The sequence below is a fragment of the Lytechinus pictus genome, chromosome 2, assembly GCF_037042905.1.
Source record: "Lytechinus pictus isolate F3 Inbred chromosome 2, Lp3.0, whole genome shotgun sequence".
NCBI lineage: Eukaryota > Metazoa > Echinodermata > Echinoidea > Temnopleuroida > Toxopneustidae > Lytechinus > Lytechinus pictus.
In genome coordinates, this window is record NC_087246.1 from 26817359 (window position 1) to 26834943 (window position 17585).

Sequence of the window (17585 nt, forward strand, 5' to 3'; positions counted from 1 at the left end):
ACTGATCTTCCGTATCGAAGTTACACAACAAGATGGCAGCCTTCAGCTGATTCCTACCTGGCTGCTGTGTGGATTAATTACCAGTGATTATTAAAGAATGTTGAGCTTTCGTAGGCAGATTTGCAGTTATATCGGCACATGTCGTAGATATTGTTCAAGAAATGTTAGAGATGGCCAATATTGTTTGGACCTTGTGAGGTAAAACAAACGATTAATTCAGTGTCTTTCTTTTATCAGTCCCATATTATCATATTTGTGTAACTAGGCCTTGTCCAGTGTCACGAGTGCAGTGTACGTGTGGGCCAATCTCACCCAGAAAAAAGGCCAGAAACGTTCATTACATATGCCGCCGTGCACAGGAAAATCAAGGCACAACGCATGCAACCCTTTCCATGGGATAATACATGGGACTTACTAAGATTAATTAAAATAGAAATTAGAATAAACATTTTCTATGTCAATACCGAACGATCATGAATCCACTTTTCCCAAGGCCAAGTGGATTCTCAATCTCGTGATTTTGAATTTGAAAATTTGGAATCACCGAGTGAGCTCCACACGCTCATTGACGAGAAGAAAAATGGACATTTAAATTTTCGTGAATTGTATTCACCACCAATGGTGAAATTTAAATGTCCGTTTTTCTTGTCGATGAGTCATTGTGAGTGTATGGAGCTGACTCGGAGATTCCAAATTTTTTTTTCTAAGGAGGGCGCGGGATTTTATATTCATATCAAAGACACTGCAACGACAAGAGAAAGACTAGGCACCTTAACTATTTTACACGCAAATTGATGCAAAGCATTATGCGAATTCTGTGAAGTGTCCAATCTTTTCAATGTATAGACTTTGGTGGACTGTCTGTTGATCAAAAACTTCTTCTGTCTTGTGGTGTTGGCAACCAGTTAAAAAAAAAACTATTTTTGCCACTGTTTTAATTTGGATTTTTCTTTGAATGGATGAAAAGCTTGTATTTGAATGATCCTATTTCCTTTGATGTTACCTCTCCTTTGATCTCATCACTTTTACATTGACTCCTTTATTTATCTCGTGCTTTACATTCTTATCTCATGCTTCACATTCCCTCTTCATTGCCATCCTTTCATCTCCTGCTTTGCATTTCTTATACAATACTATTTGCAATGTTCTTTTCTTCATTTTTATTCCATGGTTCACTTGATTTACTCTGAATAGTTTAACCTTTAGTAAAAGTAATGTTCATAGAAGCTCATTTAAATTCATTTGAAAGCCTTCTATATTCATGTACCTCTTTTTGTATACAAATGATCTTATTTGAATATTCATTGTTAAACAAATTATTCATGCAAATAAACCCTGAGGTTGAGGTTGGTACACCACCTCCAGGCAGATAACCACAGGCAATCAAGGAGTCAAGTCATGTCTTGTATAACTCTGTAGGGATATACCACGCCCATATGATCACCCAAGGCCACCCTACAAACTGGTGGCAGCGGTGGGATGGATGGATGAGTTCTACCTTCTTTACTGGACTCCAGTTATTGTTGAGGTAGTTTAGATCTGAAGAGCTTCAGTCTGTTATGGTGCACTACATGTACCTTCTGTATTCTCTGATTATGGATGTCTTCAATGCGATAATTCAAACCATCTTCTGAGGAGGACAGAATATTTGATGGTACGAGTCTTCATGTCGTAACCTTCTTTCTGTTGATATTGGGCAAGTTCAGATTTCTGCTTGGCATAATGAAATGCTTTCTTGAGTCGTTGAAGATCATTCAATAACATACTGTTCTGGTGAGGTAGTATGTTGCTGGGCTGGAACTGGACATGTTATGTTCACTGGAACTCGAGCTTCTCTTCCATAAAGAAGGAAGTAGGGACTAAGTCCTGTGGTGGAGTGGACACTTGAGTTGAATGTAAGTTGGGTGAGAATCCAAATCTCCACGTTTGTTTGCGACATATCGTGCTAATTGTTCTTTGATCACACGATTAGTGTATCTATTGAAAAAGTATAAAAATTAGGACATTTTTAGCAAAGAAGTAAGCTTATGTAGGGATATACCACGCCCATATGCTCGCCCAAGGCCACCCAATACCTTTTTTTCTTCTCTTGTTTTCTTTTCTGTTTTTCTTTTTCCCCCTTTTTTGTACCTCCTATCTTTTTTTCTGTTTTCTTTTATTTTCTTATTCTATTTTTCTTTTCTTGTTCTTTTCTTTTCTCATTTTTTTTCTTGTTTTCACTTTTCTGTATCTTTGTTTCTGTTTCTTTCCTGTATCTTTTTTCTTTTATTTTCTTTTTTCATCTTTTCCTCCTCTTTTTCCCTTTTCTCTTTTTCTTTTTTTTCTTTTATTTTGTTCCTTTTTTCCCTCTTTTTATGTTTCCTTTTGCTTTTGTTTTGATTGCAATTAAGAATTTCTTTTAGTACCTTTCTTCTGTTATGTTGAGCTACAGCACGGAGAGAGCAAAAATGAACTGGATTTGGGGCCTGAGTGAAAGGGAGCGAAAACTGAAAAGTGCATGAAGAAAAGATTCAGAAAACAAATTAATTATGAAAATAATGATGATAAAATAATGATAATTATAGTTTTATACAAAAGATGGGTAAGTGAATAAATAAATAAATAATAATAGTAGTAATAAAATATCAATTTTTAATATATAATGTATGGAATTAGTAAGTTCATAAGAGCGTACATAATTATGTACCAAGGCTTGCACTGCTGGCTTCGTTCAAGGCACATAGAGTTTTTCTATTTTTTAGATATCTGTCAATGATTTCAAAAAAAGTGTTATCACCAAGAATACTCTTAAAGTACTACTTTCCATACAGATGTGATTTATTTTTCATTAGAAACTTTGGGACAAATTTTTGTATTCACCAGACTAAGAGCGCTCAAAAAAAAAACTTTAATTTTGAGCATGTTTGTGTGGGCCCTCTGGAAAATAAAGTTGGTCTGTTCGGAGTTCCATTCTGCGCATGATCAGAAGGTTATTCGGACTAAAAGTGACATGGTGGTTTAATTTCCAATGAGATAAGCACCAACTTTGATGTCTTGATTATTCATATATTCTTTTGAATTTTGTTTTTTTATTAGATCCACAAAAAACAACAATGCATCCACTAGTGACTGGTATTTCACAGTTGGCCAAGTACATTGTTATAGCAACTTGTTATGCATTCAAAGTGAAAATGCAACAAATACTTTCATAGAGTGTTCATTGGTGTGCTATTCTAGTCACCTGGTCTATACAATTTCTGCATCCTGCTATGTAAGGCATGCTTACATACTATCTTGCTTTGAAATCTGCCTATCATAATGTAAACGATGAAAGGTCATTTGACCGAAATTGCCCATGAGTAATACCGAACGGGTCTATTGTCACAAACGATCTCTGTTTTTAATTTAGAAAAAAATATCAAAGAATTCAATTTACTTTAATAAGAGCCAAATTATATTATGAATAGTTCAAATGGAAACTGACAGTGTAACAAAAACAAAATATTTAAATAAAGCGTTTGTCCCCAGGAACAAGAGAAAAATAACCCAAACATTGCCAACCTTATTTCCCCACACAAGGAGTCCTAACAGAGAACAAGGTTATAATGATAATAATAATAATAATTGTACATGTAAATGTATATTGCTCTATTTCTATATGTATATACTCAACTGCGCATTACAACAATGTAATGTACATGTAGGTTATATCATAATCTTATTCATTGAGTGAGTGACAGAATTCAATCCCTTTTTCCCTCTCTATTTTGAGACAATCTTGACCTTTTGCTCAAATCAATAACATTCAATTAACTTTCATGACCCCATCTCATTTTCATTGTAAATTTTCTATTTTGTCATCGTTGAATTAGGAAACAAGATTATGAAGGATTCCTTGTATCCCTCCTCATGCCAGAAGAATCACGCTCTGCTGCAATTACTCTTCGAGCTTTTAATGCCGAGTTAGCTTCAGTCAGGGATTCTGTCTCCAATGTTCACATTGGAAAACTAAGACTCCAATTTTGGAAAGATGGTCTAGAAAAGATCTATGCAGTGAGTATCATTACCAAGTGCCATGGGTTTTTTTGTGAGTAAGACTATCAAAATTTGTCTGGATATTTGTATTTTATCTTTTATCAATATTTTTTAGAAAATCATCTTGATTAAAAAACGACAATGTTTTGAATGAATTTGTAGAATATGTAGGCTTGTGGGTATTATTATTAAAAAACAAACAAACAATTGTACACGTATGACTGCCCTCTGTCTTTACATTTAATTGCAGAGTATTGTCCCCCGCCCCATTTACTCTCTCTATTACTTTTTCTGACTTGTTTCATTTTTTTTTTCTTTCTAAATTTTAGGGAAAACCTTCACATCAACCTATTGCCTTGGAGCTCTTCAAAGCAGTCAATAGACACAAGCTATCAAAGAGATGGTTATCACGCATGATTGAAGAAAGAGTAAGAATAGCTTAAAATTTTGCTAGCAATAAATGAGATTTATCATCTTTTCAACATAGAAAAACAATGAAAGTTATTTATTGACCTGACACTAAATAAAATTCTGGAACTATAAGACTGAATTTGAATAATAATATAGGTATATTTACCCAGGGAAGCCACTTCAGTTCTGAAAACTGTTCTCCCAGCAGGCCCTGCTATTATTATTACCCCGGCTTTAGCTGAATCATGTAAACTAATGCAAAAAATAAGTCGGTTGCCAGAAATCTTGACAATTTTACTCAAGACTTGGAAGTATAAAATTTAAATTAAACAATTCTTCCAATTACATGCAGTACATGTAAGTATTCAGTTTCGATAATTGCTTAATAAAACTTATAAAACGGCAACATCAGCATTCATGGTGAAAGGAAATATTAGCATACCGGTATATATTTGGAATGATAAAGATAGAAACTCCACTTTTACTGAATCGTTAAAGTTTGGATGTTATCATTACAAATAAGATTTTTAAATGGTTGGTTGTAGTGTAAAAGCCTAGTAATAATAATAATAATAATACATATGATTTATATAGCGTCTTTTCCATTTTGATTAAATGCTCAAGGCGCTTTATAGAAGAGAGCAAAACATAGAAGTAAAGAGAACTAAGAGAAGTACAAGAAAGGGTGGAAAAATGTCTGTCTTCAAACCTAGTTCCTGCTGGTGAACAAATGCAATTTTATGTTGCCATTAAAGGATGTTGCTGAGTTTGAGTTCTTCAGCTCCTGTGGTAGTGAATTCCACAGGACTGGTCCTGGTATTTGTCTAAACAGTTACCATCTTAATAACGACAACATATCTATTGCTCTTTTTCTATGTTCCTTAAATGCCTTGTGAAATAACTAGTTGCAGTCAAGAAAACAAAATACATGTTACAAGAATAATCACTCTTATTGAAACAGATTTGTTCAAAATAAGACTATGTAACATCTGTACTACGTAGTTCTTTACTTACTGAAATGTAAGTGATATTTATTTTACTGAGGTGGTGTTCAGTATCATAATTTCCAAATATACTGTCACTGTGACTTTACTATTTTTAAATTGTGTTTGTTTATGGTTTAGGAAAAGACGTTGGAGGATAAACCTTTTCCAAGTGTTGCTGATGTGGAAAGCTATGCAGAGAATACCTCCTCATCATTGCTCTACCTCACACTGCAATCATTAGGTAATAATGATAGAAAGCATGACAACAATTAATTACACTCACTAACAAGAGTAGAAGATATTTACCATACAGTAAATTGATTGATCACATGCATCAGATATAAATTTACAAGGTAATATATACAAATGTAATACTTATCAAGTTAATGATATAGTTGTAGTATAAGCATTGGATCAATTATATCGACAAAATGTATTACTCATTAAAGAAAATGACAGTTTACTGTTAAACAACGCAGGAGAATGCCATCACGAGCGATTGATAGTGGCCTTGTACTCGTAAAGGTAAATGTAAAGGTAAATCAAAAATTGCCAGATGGTCTACACCCTATGGCCCGTATTCTGAAGTCAGGTTTAACTTAGACCACTGTCTAACTCTGTGCTAAAATTATGGGGAGCCAAAAGTTCAAAAACTCTGTTTATAATGTATATTTCTTATGTTTACTATTTTGTTTCATTTTGCTTTCATAGTGAAGAAAAATACTTCAGTTATCATTCAAAGACAATTATGAACAATTTTGGTGTCATATGAGTTAATAAACTGAATGTGTACTGTTAGGGAATTGTGCTCCGATTGGCTCTCCATAGTTAAACCACAACTTTAAACCAGGGTTTGATTTAAACCAGAGTTCAGAATACGGGCCTATATGTCTAATTTTGTTTGGTCTTTTGATTTGATCTATCCAACATGGTCCTGATCCCAGTTCTTCAGCAATCACTAAACATATTTGGTCTACATATAATTGCATCTTAGTCCATCAATCATAGAACGCTTGTTCTGTTGCTGTGTTCCAGTGACGATGATGTCTAATTTTCAATGCATTTCATCTAATATCCACGTTGTCTTATACCACTTACTCTAGAAGATTAGATGAACGGTTTATGAACTCAAAAAGGAAGAAGACAAAGTGAAAAGGAGACCATTTGCTGAATAGATTAAATGACAGAAAGTCCAAGTGATGGCTGGACCAAACGGCAATTAGACCAAATTTATATATTAGACCAACTGTATACACGCCAACCATACATGTATTTGTCCTGGCTGCTTTGGAAGGAAATAGTAACACAGTACAGTTTCCTTAGGCTTTGTGGCAATAATGTTCTTTTATATTTTTTTTTTAAGTTGAAACATAAATTCTTTTGAAGCATGACATAATGAATGTTCACCCTTCATCATATATGATATTACAACACTTGCCATCTAGAGGGTCTAAAAATCTTGAATTACTAATATCTTAATTAATAGAAGTAGATCACCATACTCTCATACTCTCAAGGCCTTGAAAAGATTGAAAATGCAGTAAATCTGTAGCCATGTGTGTCTTGGGAGGGAAAATTATTTTATTATCATTCCTGGGGTCCGTTTCATAAAGCTGTCCGTAAGTTAAGAGCGACTTTAAGAACGACTGGTGATCCTTTCTTACGCGCTAAACCATCGCCAATGAATCTACCATTTACCACAAAAAAGGATCACCAGTTCTTAAAGTCCCTCTTAACTTACGAACAGCTTTATGAAACACCCACCTGGAAGTATATATTTTTTTTCCCTCATGATTATGGTAGGCATTCAGGATGTTCATGCAGACCATGCAGCAAGTCATATAGGGAAATCACAAGGCATTGTAAACCTACTCAGGGGGATTCCCCTACTAGCTCAGAGAAGGGATGTGCTCATTCCAATGGAACTTACTATTAAGGTGAGTTGGGAGAAGTAAATTTAGTGTAACTTAGGGAGAAATTTGTTGCTTTATGATTAGGAATGTATTGCTAAAGTGATAACCAAGGGGTTTTGATTGCTGGATCGAGATAGTCTACAAGCACAGACTCATATTTGACACTTTAACCATTGATACCATGTCATGGGTGAAGACTAGATGCCAAACTCTGTGTCAAATAAGAGCCAGCCACAGTGCATAGTGAATCTAGTCTCATTACTTCAGACTCTGCATTGTGCACTATGTGAAAATGAAGGGTCTGTGTCTGCAGACTACCTTTGGTGTTCCTTCAGATATTATTTTGTGTGTTTATTTTTCAGTATAACTTATCACAAGAGGATGTAATCCGTGGGAACAGGAGTCAGGATATGAAAGATTTGACCTATGAACTCGCCAGTCTTGCAAATTCGCACCTTAAACATGTGAGTAGTTCAATGGATTAAAATAAATTTAGCCCAAGTTTTTCTTCCCTTTGTGAATACAGTCAAGTCTCCATCAGTAAAATTCATTGTTGAAAGAGAGATGTTGCAAGAGATTCGACTTTGGCAGATTCAAAATAGCATGAAATTATAAGTCACACTTTTTAAACAAAATTTTTTAAACAAATTTAGTAATTTCTTCATAATACATGTGTCTGCATTTTCACCTAAAATATATAAATATTTTTTTGTTCAGATTCTGTCAAGAATGATTTTTTTAAATAATCCAGACATATATTGAGTATCAAAAGGTTATTGTAACTTGAGATGTTACTAATCTAGTATGTCTGGCTTAAGGCTTTCTTGCTTTAGAATTTTGTGGTGCATTGTGTAAAGTAGATTTGTGAAAAAAAATAGATGTTAGTTGGAAGTTACAGGTTCTGAAAATCATTATTCCATAATCATCGCTATTAAAAAAAAAATCAAATAGAAGGTAATATATGTTAATGTTTAATATTTCTAACAGGCTCGTAAGCTTAAGGATACCACTTCCTTGTGGTATCCCATCATTCTTTGCCACTGCTGCCATTGATTCTCATCTCGATGTTTCCTTTCTCCCATAGGCTCGTACGCTGAAGAAGGATGTTACACCCGGTGCTATCCCAGCATTCCTTGCCACTGCTCCCATTGATTCTTACCTAAAAAGAATTCAGCAAGCAGACTTTGACGTCTTTCATCCGTCTCTGTCAAAGAGGTACCCTCTCCTTCCAGTTAGAATATGGCTACAGAACTACAGGAGGACTTTCTGAACTTCTTGTCATACAGATTGACTTTATATCATGATCTTATAAATGTATGATATGGGATCCTTTTGACACAGGAAATTGTGCTGCAATGAAAATAAGTCTGAAATCCCGAAGATCATTAAAATGCCACGGAATCCCGCCTATGTCTTCAGTGAGATATTACAGGAGGCTATGAAGGAAAGTATACTCCACTATAAGAGGAGAAAGTAGTCGGCCTGATTGATCAAGTGAACGTTCCAAGTTGTAAGATTCTTTGTACTGTTTCATATGTTGAAAGTACTGCAACTTTTACTTGCTAATCTTTGACTATATAGGCCAGAATTCAGAAAGGTGGTTTTTAAAACCATCGGTTGAACCCATGGTTTATGCAGATTTCCTGTATAAATTAAGTACCCTATTTTATTCATGAGTCCATTGTTTTGAATTAATGAGTCCACTCTTCAAACAATGGACTCATGAATAAAACAGCGTACTTAATTAACCATGGCAACAGGCGTCATTTTGGCGCACTGTGACAAAAGTGCGCATCAACATTGGACATTTTTTAATAGATGTGGTAAATAAGCGTAATTTATACAGGAAATCTGCATAAACCATGGGTTCAACATACAGTTTACAAAACCACCTTTGTGAATTCGGGCCATTGGGTTTCAGTTCTCATCATAACATGGTCCTATTTCTTGGTGTTCTCATGTTTTCGAATGGATCCTTATCAAATGATTGACTGTGAGTGGTCATATGACACGTATTATTTCCACTGTTGCGTCGACCGCATTTTCTCCCAAGCAAGTGTGCATTAAAAGAGTCAAAATTGAGCTGCTCTTGATCGAAGAAGCACTTGAGGTTTTCCTGTGCCTGTTTTTGATGAACATGACTGATGCTAAACAGGAGGGTAGTAGGCCTAAAAGAAAAATAACATTAAATTTTGATTTTTCTTGATTTATCTAAAGAGGATCCATGTATCTTATTTTATGAAACAAATAACAAACTGCTTTTGTTTGTACATTGGTTCAAAATTAGCTTACATGTATCACTTAAGTTCAGAATTTACCAAAGCTGCTGTGTTGCATGCCAATTACTAAATTTATTGCATGCATCGACTTTGACCCAATGCACTCGGAGTTGCATGGTATTTGTATACCATGGTGTGTTTTAGGTTGATTTCTTGCTCCAACTCTTAGTTAATTCAATTCAAGGGGTTCTTGGCTAAAAAATATGATTTGAACAGATGAAATAAAATCAGAAAAAAAAGCACTGAAAATTTGATCAACATTGGACGAGAAATAACAAAGCAATGACTTTTTAAAGAGTTGCATTATTTGGGTGAAACAGTTCTATGCACGTCTCCATGAATATTCAATCTTATTTCCTCCAAGAATTTAAAAAGAAATGGATTGACAACTGATTTAATACATTAGATATCCATTGCTGTAACCCATTATATTATAAGGGACACATATCATACCCACTTGTATGAAAATATGAAATAATTATGATTTCATGCAGTAACATAAGATAGGGTTATGAGACTAAGATTAAAAAAAAACCTGAAAAAATCTGAAATAAAAAGTGTGTGCAAATGCAATGCGCACACCATGTGCACGAAGTGCAAAGTCCCAATAGGCCAGGGGGGGGGGGGGGGCGAGCTCTAGGGTTCTAGATGCTCTCTGGTGCAATCTAGGCTTATTTTGGAAACCATTTCTTTCAATTTGATATGGTTGGTTAGGGGGGTATAAAAAAAGAAATAAGTTACACTGTTTCAGACCTTGATACCTGAGACTTCAAACTTGATATCTGGAACAACTATGCACATCAAGTTCTTGAGCTGAAAAAGTTTTGTGAAATCACATGTTTATCCCATTGTTCATGCATTACTGGTACTTAGCAGTTGTTGGAGAGAGAATAACACCAAGCACCTCTCAAAGGTTGCAATGAAATCCAGAACTATATGGTTATGAAGAGCTGAAAAGGTGATTGTGACATAAAATCTTGAAATTCAATTGCCCATACATTCCATAACAAAGGGAATCCATTATGCTGTCACTCGGCCAAACTTCAAAGGTCAAAGATGTCATATGATACATGTCAGTCAAAAGGGCTTGCTGTGACAATATATGAGTATAAGCGTCTTAGTTTGCAGTATCTGTGTCAACAGATAACAAAGTTAAATACATCTATTCTTGCTCTTTGCATGGTCCATAATGTCACTTCTAGCTCACTTGAATTGCTTTAGCCTTGCCTGTATAGTTTGGACACTTCAGGCTTCTTCTTGATGATCCCTTCTGTAGTCATCTTTGATTCTGTTTCCTTTTCGTGAACTTCTTTTGCTTCTGTGTATCTCCGAGAGGCACTGCGCATATCATTACAAAGAGTACTGTCAACTGGTTTGTTCGAAGATGGTGATGAGAAATATTGCAAAGTAGTCTTCTTGGCTGATGTTAGTTCAAAATTCACTGTTAGTATGGCTGAAAAGCTATTTATGTGAATAGATGGTCTGTTTGTGTTTACAGTTTCTTGCATTATTGCTGAAAGATGACTACAGTTGGGTTGTGGAAGCAGCTCAAGATGGTAAAGATCATCTTTATAAGGTGAGGGAATGTTTTAAAATGCCTTGTCCAGTACCTGTACAGTGTCATCAGACTCCCTGTTTCCAGCTGCATGTAGCTGATTGTGACATATTAAGTCGTGTTGTGACATAACCAAGAGGGTCATACACTGATGACACCACACTCAGAATTCCTTGTCTGGTAATTGGCTTTTCCTTGGGAGCAAACTTGTATTAAAGGAAGCAGCCCTCATCCATGTTCCATGTTAACCCACTGGCCCTCTCTACCGGAAGTGCATCAACATTCAGATCTAGTCCTTCCACCTCTTTGGCTCTCTCTTCTGGTACAGATCCCAGAACAGAAGGGCTGTTACTTATCCACTTGGTCACCTTAAAGCCTGCATCCCTCAACAAACTTGTCAAGTCAGCCACCTGCTTCACAGCTGTAACCTCGTCTTCCAAGGAGGCAAGATAATCATCAACGTAAAAGCACTTACTGACTGTTGTAGCGGCCTCAAATCTTCTATTGTCTTTCTTGACGTCTTCTGCTGCTTGGCTGAGAGCAAAACTGCATGCAGATGGGCTCCAAGTTCTGCCAAATAGATGCACACATATCCATTACGTCCAAGGAATTTCCTGAAGATTTCCATCTTGCCACCAAAGAAAGCAAAGTAGGTCTCTCTCTTGACAGGGTACTCTTTCTTAGTGGAACATTCATGCAATATCACCCGTAATGGAAATAGGTGACTGCCTGAATCTAAGAAGAACTCCCACTATATTATTGGTGAGCTCTGGTCCATGCATGACAACATCATTCAGTGCTTTGCCTCCGAACTTGGCAGCACAATCAAAGACAATCCGAAGTTTACCCTTCTTAGGATGGAACACTGGGTGGTGTGGAATATACCAGGCTCTTTCTGCTTCACAGCATATCCTTCCTGGAGTAGATCTTCCAGTCCATCCTTTATTTTCCTTGCAAGTCTGGGTCCAATATCAATCGTCTGTCTTGAATGGAATGGCTAGTTGAAAATGACCATCGACCTTGATTGTCTCTTGCCAGATCTCAGATATCTTCTTGTCATTCAGTGACACTGGCTTACTTCCCTGGTAACCATTTTCTTCGATCTCCTAGAATCTTCTGACTTGTTTGTCAAGGCCACTCTCCAAGTCAATGAAGTTTGCTTCACAATAGGTTCCATACACTGCAGTATCTCCAGACCTGTTGGATCCAAGAGGCCAATTGAGGGTTCAACCGAACACCATCTTGACGGTGAAGAGTCTACCAGGTCTGCCTGCCTTCACTTCCAGAGGCATCAGTGCCTCAGGGACATCTTGTCCTATCAGCATAGTGACTTGACTGCAACTGGTAATAGAAAGATCCAGATCTTGCAAATGGAGACTCTGAGATATGTCTGCTTCTCTCGCCATGTTTTCCATACTAATGTTCAGCTTGGGACGAGTGTAAGCCTCCATGTCTAATTCCACATCTGAGGCCAATCCATATACCTTGAGGTTAACAGCTTCACACTTAATCTCACTACCTCTCTTCTCCAAAGTAGACACAGAGAGAATCTTGCTTCTACTCCTTACGCCTAGCCTCTCAGCTAACTCTTTCAGGCAAAATGAGTTGGTAGACCCATTGTCCAGGAGAGCAAAAGTATCCACTACTGTCTTTCCATTAGCTGCTCTCACCTTTACAGGGATTATTGGTAGAGCAACTATCAGTTTCCTGCTTCCTCTGCGCCTACTTGCATGCGATCAGGCAACTTGACCGCCATGCTCTCTAACATCAGTCTGGGTTGGAGAACTGCTGATTTACAATTCACCACTCTTATCTCCGGGGCTAAGCTTTGCCTGCTTTCTAGTGTGTAGAAACTTTATGTGTTTCAAAATGCAACTTTTTAGAGAGCATGTTCTGACCAGCTTGCATTGCAACGACATATGTCCTGGCTTCAAGCAATAAAAGCACAACTCGGTTTCACAAGCAAACTTGAAACATTCCTCGGGGACCATATCTTTGAACCTTTCACGGCCAAACAACCCATGCTCAGACTGACATAGAGGACACTTCTGCTGATTAACAGATGCTGAGAAGTTGCTCCTTGATGAACTTTGACAACTCGTAATAGGACCCTTCTTAGGATGGAACACTGGGTGATGTTGAATATACCAGGCTATTTGCTGCTTCTCAGCATCATCCATCACTTCTTCAACATATCCTTTCTGGAGTAGATCTTCCATTCCATCCTTGTATTTTTCTTGCAAGTCTGGGTCCAATCTCAATCGTCTTCCAAGACTTTCTTGGAATAGAATGGCTAGTTGAAAATAACCATCGACCTTCGTGATTGTCTCTTGCCAAATCTCAGTTGTCTTCTTGTCATTCAGTGACACGGGCTTACTTCCCTGGAAACCATTTTCTTCGATCTCCTAGAATCTTTTGACTTATTTGTCAAGGCCACTCTCCAAGTTGATGAAGTTTGCTTCACAATAGGTTCCATACATTGCAGTTTCTCCAGACCTGTTGGAGGATCCAAGAGGCCCATTTAGGGTTCAACCAAGCACTGTCTTGATGGCGAAGAGCTCACTAGGACTGCCTGCCTTCACTTCCAGAGGCATCAGTGCCTCAGGGACATCTTGTCCTATCAGCATAGTGACTTGACTGCAACTGGTAATAGAAAGATCCAGATCTTGCAAATGGAGACTCTGAGATATGTCTGCTTCTCTCGCCATGTTTTCCATACTAATGTTCAGCTTGGGACGAGTGTAAGCCTCCATGTCTAATTCCACATCTGAGGCCAATCCATATACCTTGAGGTTAACAGCTTCACACTTAATTCCACTACCTCTCTTCTCCAAAGTAGACACAGAGAGAATCTTGCTTCTACTCCTTACGCCTAGCCTCTCAGCTAACTCTTTCAGGCAAAATGAGTTGGTAGACCCATTGTCCAGGAGAGCAAAAGTATCCACTACTGTCTTTCCATTAGCTGCTCTCACCTTTACAGGGATTATTGGTAGAGCAACTATCAGTTTCCTGCTTCCTCTGCGCCTACTTGCATGCGATCAGGCAACTTGACCGCCATGCTCTCTAACATCAGTCTGGGTTGGAGAACTGCTGATTTCCAATTCACCACTCTTATCTCCGGGGCTAAGCTTTGCCTGCTTTCTAGTGTGTAAAAACTTTATGTGTTTCAAAATGCAACTTTTTAGTGAGCATGTTCTGTCCAGCTTGCATTGCAATGACATATGTCCTGGCTTCAAGCAATAAAAGCACAACTCGGTTTCACAAGCAAACCTGAAACATTCCTCGGGGACCATATCTTTGAACCTTTCACGGCCAAACAACCCATGCTCAGACTGACATAGAGGACACTTCTGCTGATTAACAGATGCCGAGAAGTTGCTCCTTGATGAACTTTGACAACTCGTAATAGGACCCTTCTTAGGATGGAACACTGGGTGATGTTGAATATACCAGGCTATTTGCTGCTTCTCAGCATCATCCATCACTTCTTCAGCATATCCTTTCTGGAGTAGATCTTCCATTCCATCCTTGTATTTTTCTTGCAAGTCTGGGTCCAATCTCAATCGTCTTCCAAGACTTTCTTGGAATAGAATGGCTAGTTGAAAATAACCATCGACCTTCGTGATTGTCTCTTGCCAAATTTCAGTTGTCTTCTTGTCATTCAGTGACACGGGCTTACTTCCCTGGAAACCATTTTCTTCGATCTCCTAGAATCTTTTGACTTATTTGTCAAGGCCACTCTCCAAGTTGATGAAGTTTGCTTCACAATAGGTTCCATACATTGCAGTTTCTCCAGACCTGTTGGAGGATCCAAGAGGCCCATTTAGGGTTCAACCAAGCACTGTCTTGATGGTGAAGAGCTCACTAGGACTGCCTGCCTTCACTTCCAGAGGCATCAGGGCCTCAGGGACATCTTGCCCTATCAGCATAGTTACTTGACTGCTGCTGGTAATGGGAAGATCCAGATCTTGCAAATGGAGACTCTGAGATATGTCTGCTTCTCTCGCCATGTTCTCCATGCTAATGTTCAGCTTGGGACGAGTGTAAGCCTCCATTTCTAATTCCACTTCTGAGGCCAATCCATATACCTTAGGGTTAACAGCTTCACACTTAACCTCACTACCTCGCTTCTCCAGAGTAGACACAGAGAGAATCTCGCTTCTACTTCTTACGCCTAGCCTCTCAGCTAACTCTTTCAGGCAAAATGAGTTGGTAGACCCATTGTCCAGGAGAGCAAAAGTATCCACTACTGTCTTTCCATTAGCTGCTCTCACCTTTGCAGGGATTATTGTTAGATCGACTACCAGTCTCCTGCTTCCTCTGCAGCTACTCGCATGCTATGAAGCAACCTGACTGCCATGCTCTCTATCATCAGTCTGGGTTGCAGAACTGTGCTGATTTCCAACTTTCTTGTCCTTACTGGCACCACTCTTATCTCCAGTGCTAAGCTTTGCCTGTTTGCTAGTGTGTAGAAACTTTGTGTGTTTCAAACTGCATCCCTTTACTGAGCATGTTCTGTCCAGCTTGCATTGCGACAAGTATGTCCTGGCTTCAGGCAATAAAAGCACAACTTGTTTTCGCAAGCAAACTTGAAACATTCCTCAGGGGCCATATCTTTGAACCTCTCATGGCCAAACAATCCATGCTCAGACTGACATAGAGGATACTTCTGCTGATTTTCAGATGCTGAGAAGTTGGCGATCTTCCTGAGTCATGGATATGTTTCACTTCTCTCACCCACCTAGTCCTCAAGGCATAGGGTAGCCTCTCAATTACCTTCAGCGGCTCTCTCTGAGAACTCATTTCTTGAATGATACCTAACACTATTAGTGTCTCGGTGCACGACTGCAATTCATCAGCGTACTCTCTCAATTGCTTGCAGTTAATTGTAATAACTGGGCCTTCTGTCACTTGCGTCAGCCAGGCTTCTATCTTAAGACTATTCCCAAACCTCTCGTCCAGAAGTTCTCGAGCTCTGACATAACCTTGGTCTGGTACCATCATCATACATTCATTTTAAGGTTTATTTATTTCCAGTAAAACAATCACACACATACTGCAGCTAAAAAGCTGAAATGTATTTATTTACAGAGGTATAACAATTTTACAATACATGTACATGTAGCATAAAACAATGTAATGATGATAAAAAAATAATGGTACATTAAGAAAAATCAAGTATACAAAAAAATATCATAATAAAAATATGCACTTCAAGAGTTATTAAAGAGATTAATAAAATACGGTATTGCACTGTGATTAAAACGGGAGGTCCTGCAATTTTTATTGTATATACTTTTGTTTATTGCGTAAAGTCATGCCAACAACGTTCCTTTCGATTATTGCTCTTGGGTGCTTGGCAGACGGTTTCTGTGCTCCGAGGCAGTGTGCAATATCGATGTCGCCAGCGGTGATATCTGGGTCGATCATTTTGGAGATGATCAGTGCTACATCTGCTGGGTTCTCTTGCTTCTCTTCTGGAATCCCAGCGTTCTCAAGGTTTTGCCTCCTATGATACTGGTCAAGGTCCTGAATTTGACGATCAAGGGCATCTACCCTTTTCTTAAGTTTCAGGTTCTCATTCTCTAGTCCCTTATTCTCTCTCTCAAGTCGCTCCGTTGTTACTTTCATCCCTTCGTACTTTTCTTCCAAGAAAGAGAGAGACCTAACGATGTCTTGCTGCTCTCCTAGTACATCACTGGTGGCAGTTTCCAGAACCGAGAATTTATTATTCATAGAGCTGGAAAGCATTGAAACTTCTTCTCTTTAAGTCCTTTATTAGATCAAGGAGATCATCTCCTTCATTAGCAGCTTGCTGCTTATATTTCTTAGGTGGCACTGGCATCAGTAGGCCCAGTTTGCATTGTTACTTAATATCTCAGGTTGCGTAAAGCAAACAGTGCGTGTCAGCTAGGTGCGTAAGTAAAAATAAATGTGCTAGATTGAGTTTTTCAAATGTTTCTTGATATTTTAAGCCGATAAAATGAATGAAAAGACACGTAAAAGTCACTGAAATTTATTCAGGCTCTCCTGTAGTCCTCAAATCAAGTTAATCATCGAATCCTTGCATCAAATCTAGTCATGTGGTATAATTTTCAATTTCCAAATTAATGAAAGGCAGTCAAAATCTGTGTAAAACCAGGAGCAACCTCTGGACACGTTCTTTCGTCACAAAACCATTGATTTCATTGATTTGAATTAAGTCAGAAATTGGTGATTTATATTTTTTTTCACTAATCTAAACATATAGAGCTTTTTATTGCACTTTTTTAACATTTCATTTCTATGGAAGTCCCATTTTAAACTATTTAGGATATAAACTCCTAAAACTTTAAAGTATCAACGTAAGGCAGTTCTGATTCGCCAATATGCTGCACCCTCACAACAATTGTACAGCCTCATTAGCTTACCACTTCTCAACAACAAG

General features: G+C 37.8%; 1 protein-coding gene across 2 annotated transcripts; it reads left to right on the plus strand.

Moving 5' to 3' along the window:
• LOC129273230 (NADH dehydrogenase (ubiquinone) complex I, assembly factor 6-like) lies at positions 1 to 16342 on the plus strand. Of its 2 annotated transcripts, XR_010296717.1 has the most exons (8): positions 23 to 198; positions 3852 to 4032; positions 4344 to 4442; positions 5550 to 5652; positions 7215 to 7348; positions 7687 to 7788; positions 8409 to 8689; positions 9171 to 10128. XR_010296717.1 is itself a non-coding variant. In XM_064114490.1 (7 exons), the coding sequence occupies exons 1-7, from the start codon at positions 98 to 100 to the stop codon at positions 8592 to 8594; spliced, it is 906 nt and encodes a 301-aa protein (XP_063970560.1). In that variant the 5' UTR covers positions 1 to 97; the 3' UTR covers positions 8595 to 16342. The 2 variants fall into 2 exon arrangements, 1 of the variants encoding a protein (XP_063970560.1); XM_064114490.1 differs by having other exon boundaries at positions 1 to 198; positions 8409 to 16342.
• The last annotated feature ends 1243 nt before the right edge of the window (positions 16343 to 17585 follow it).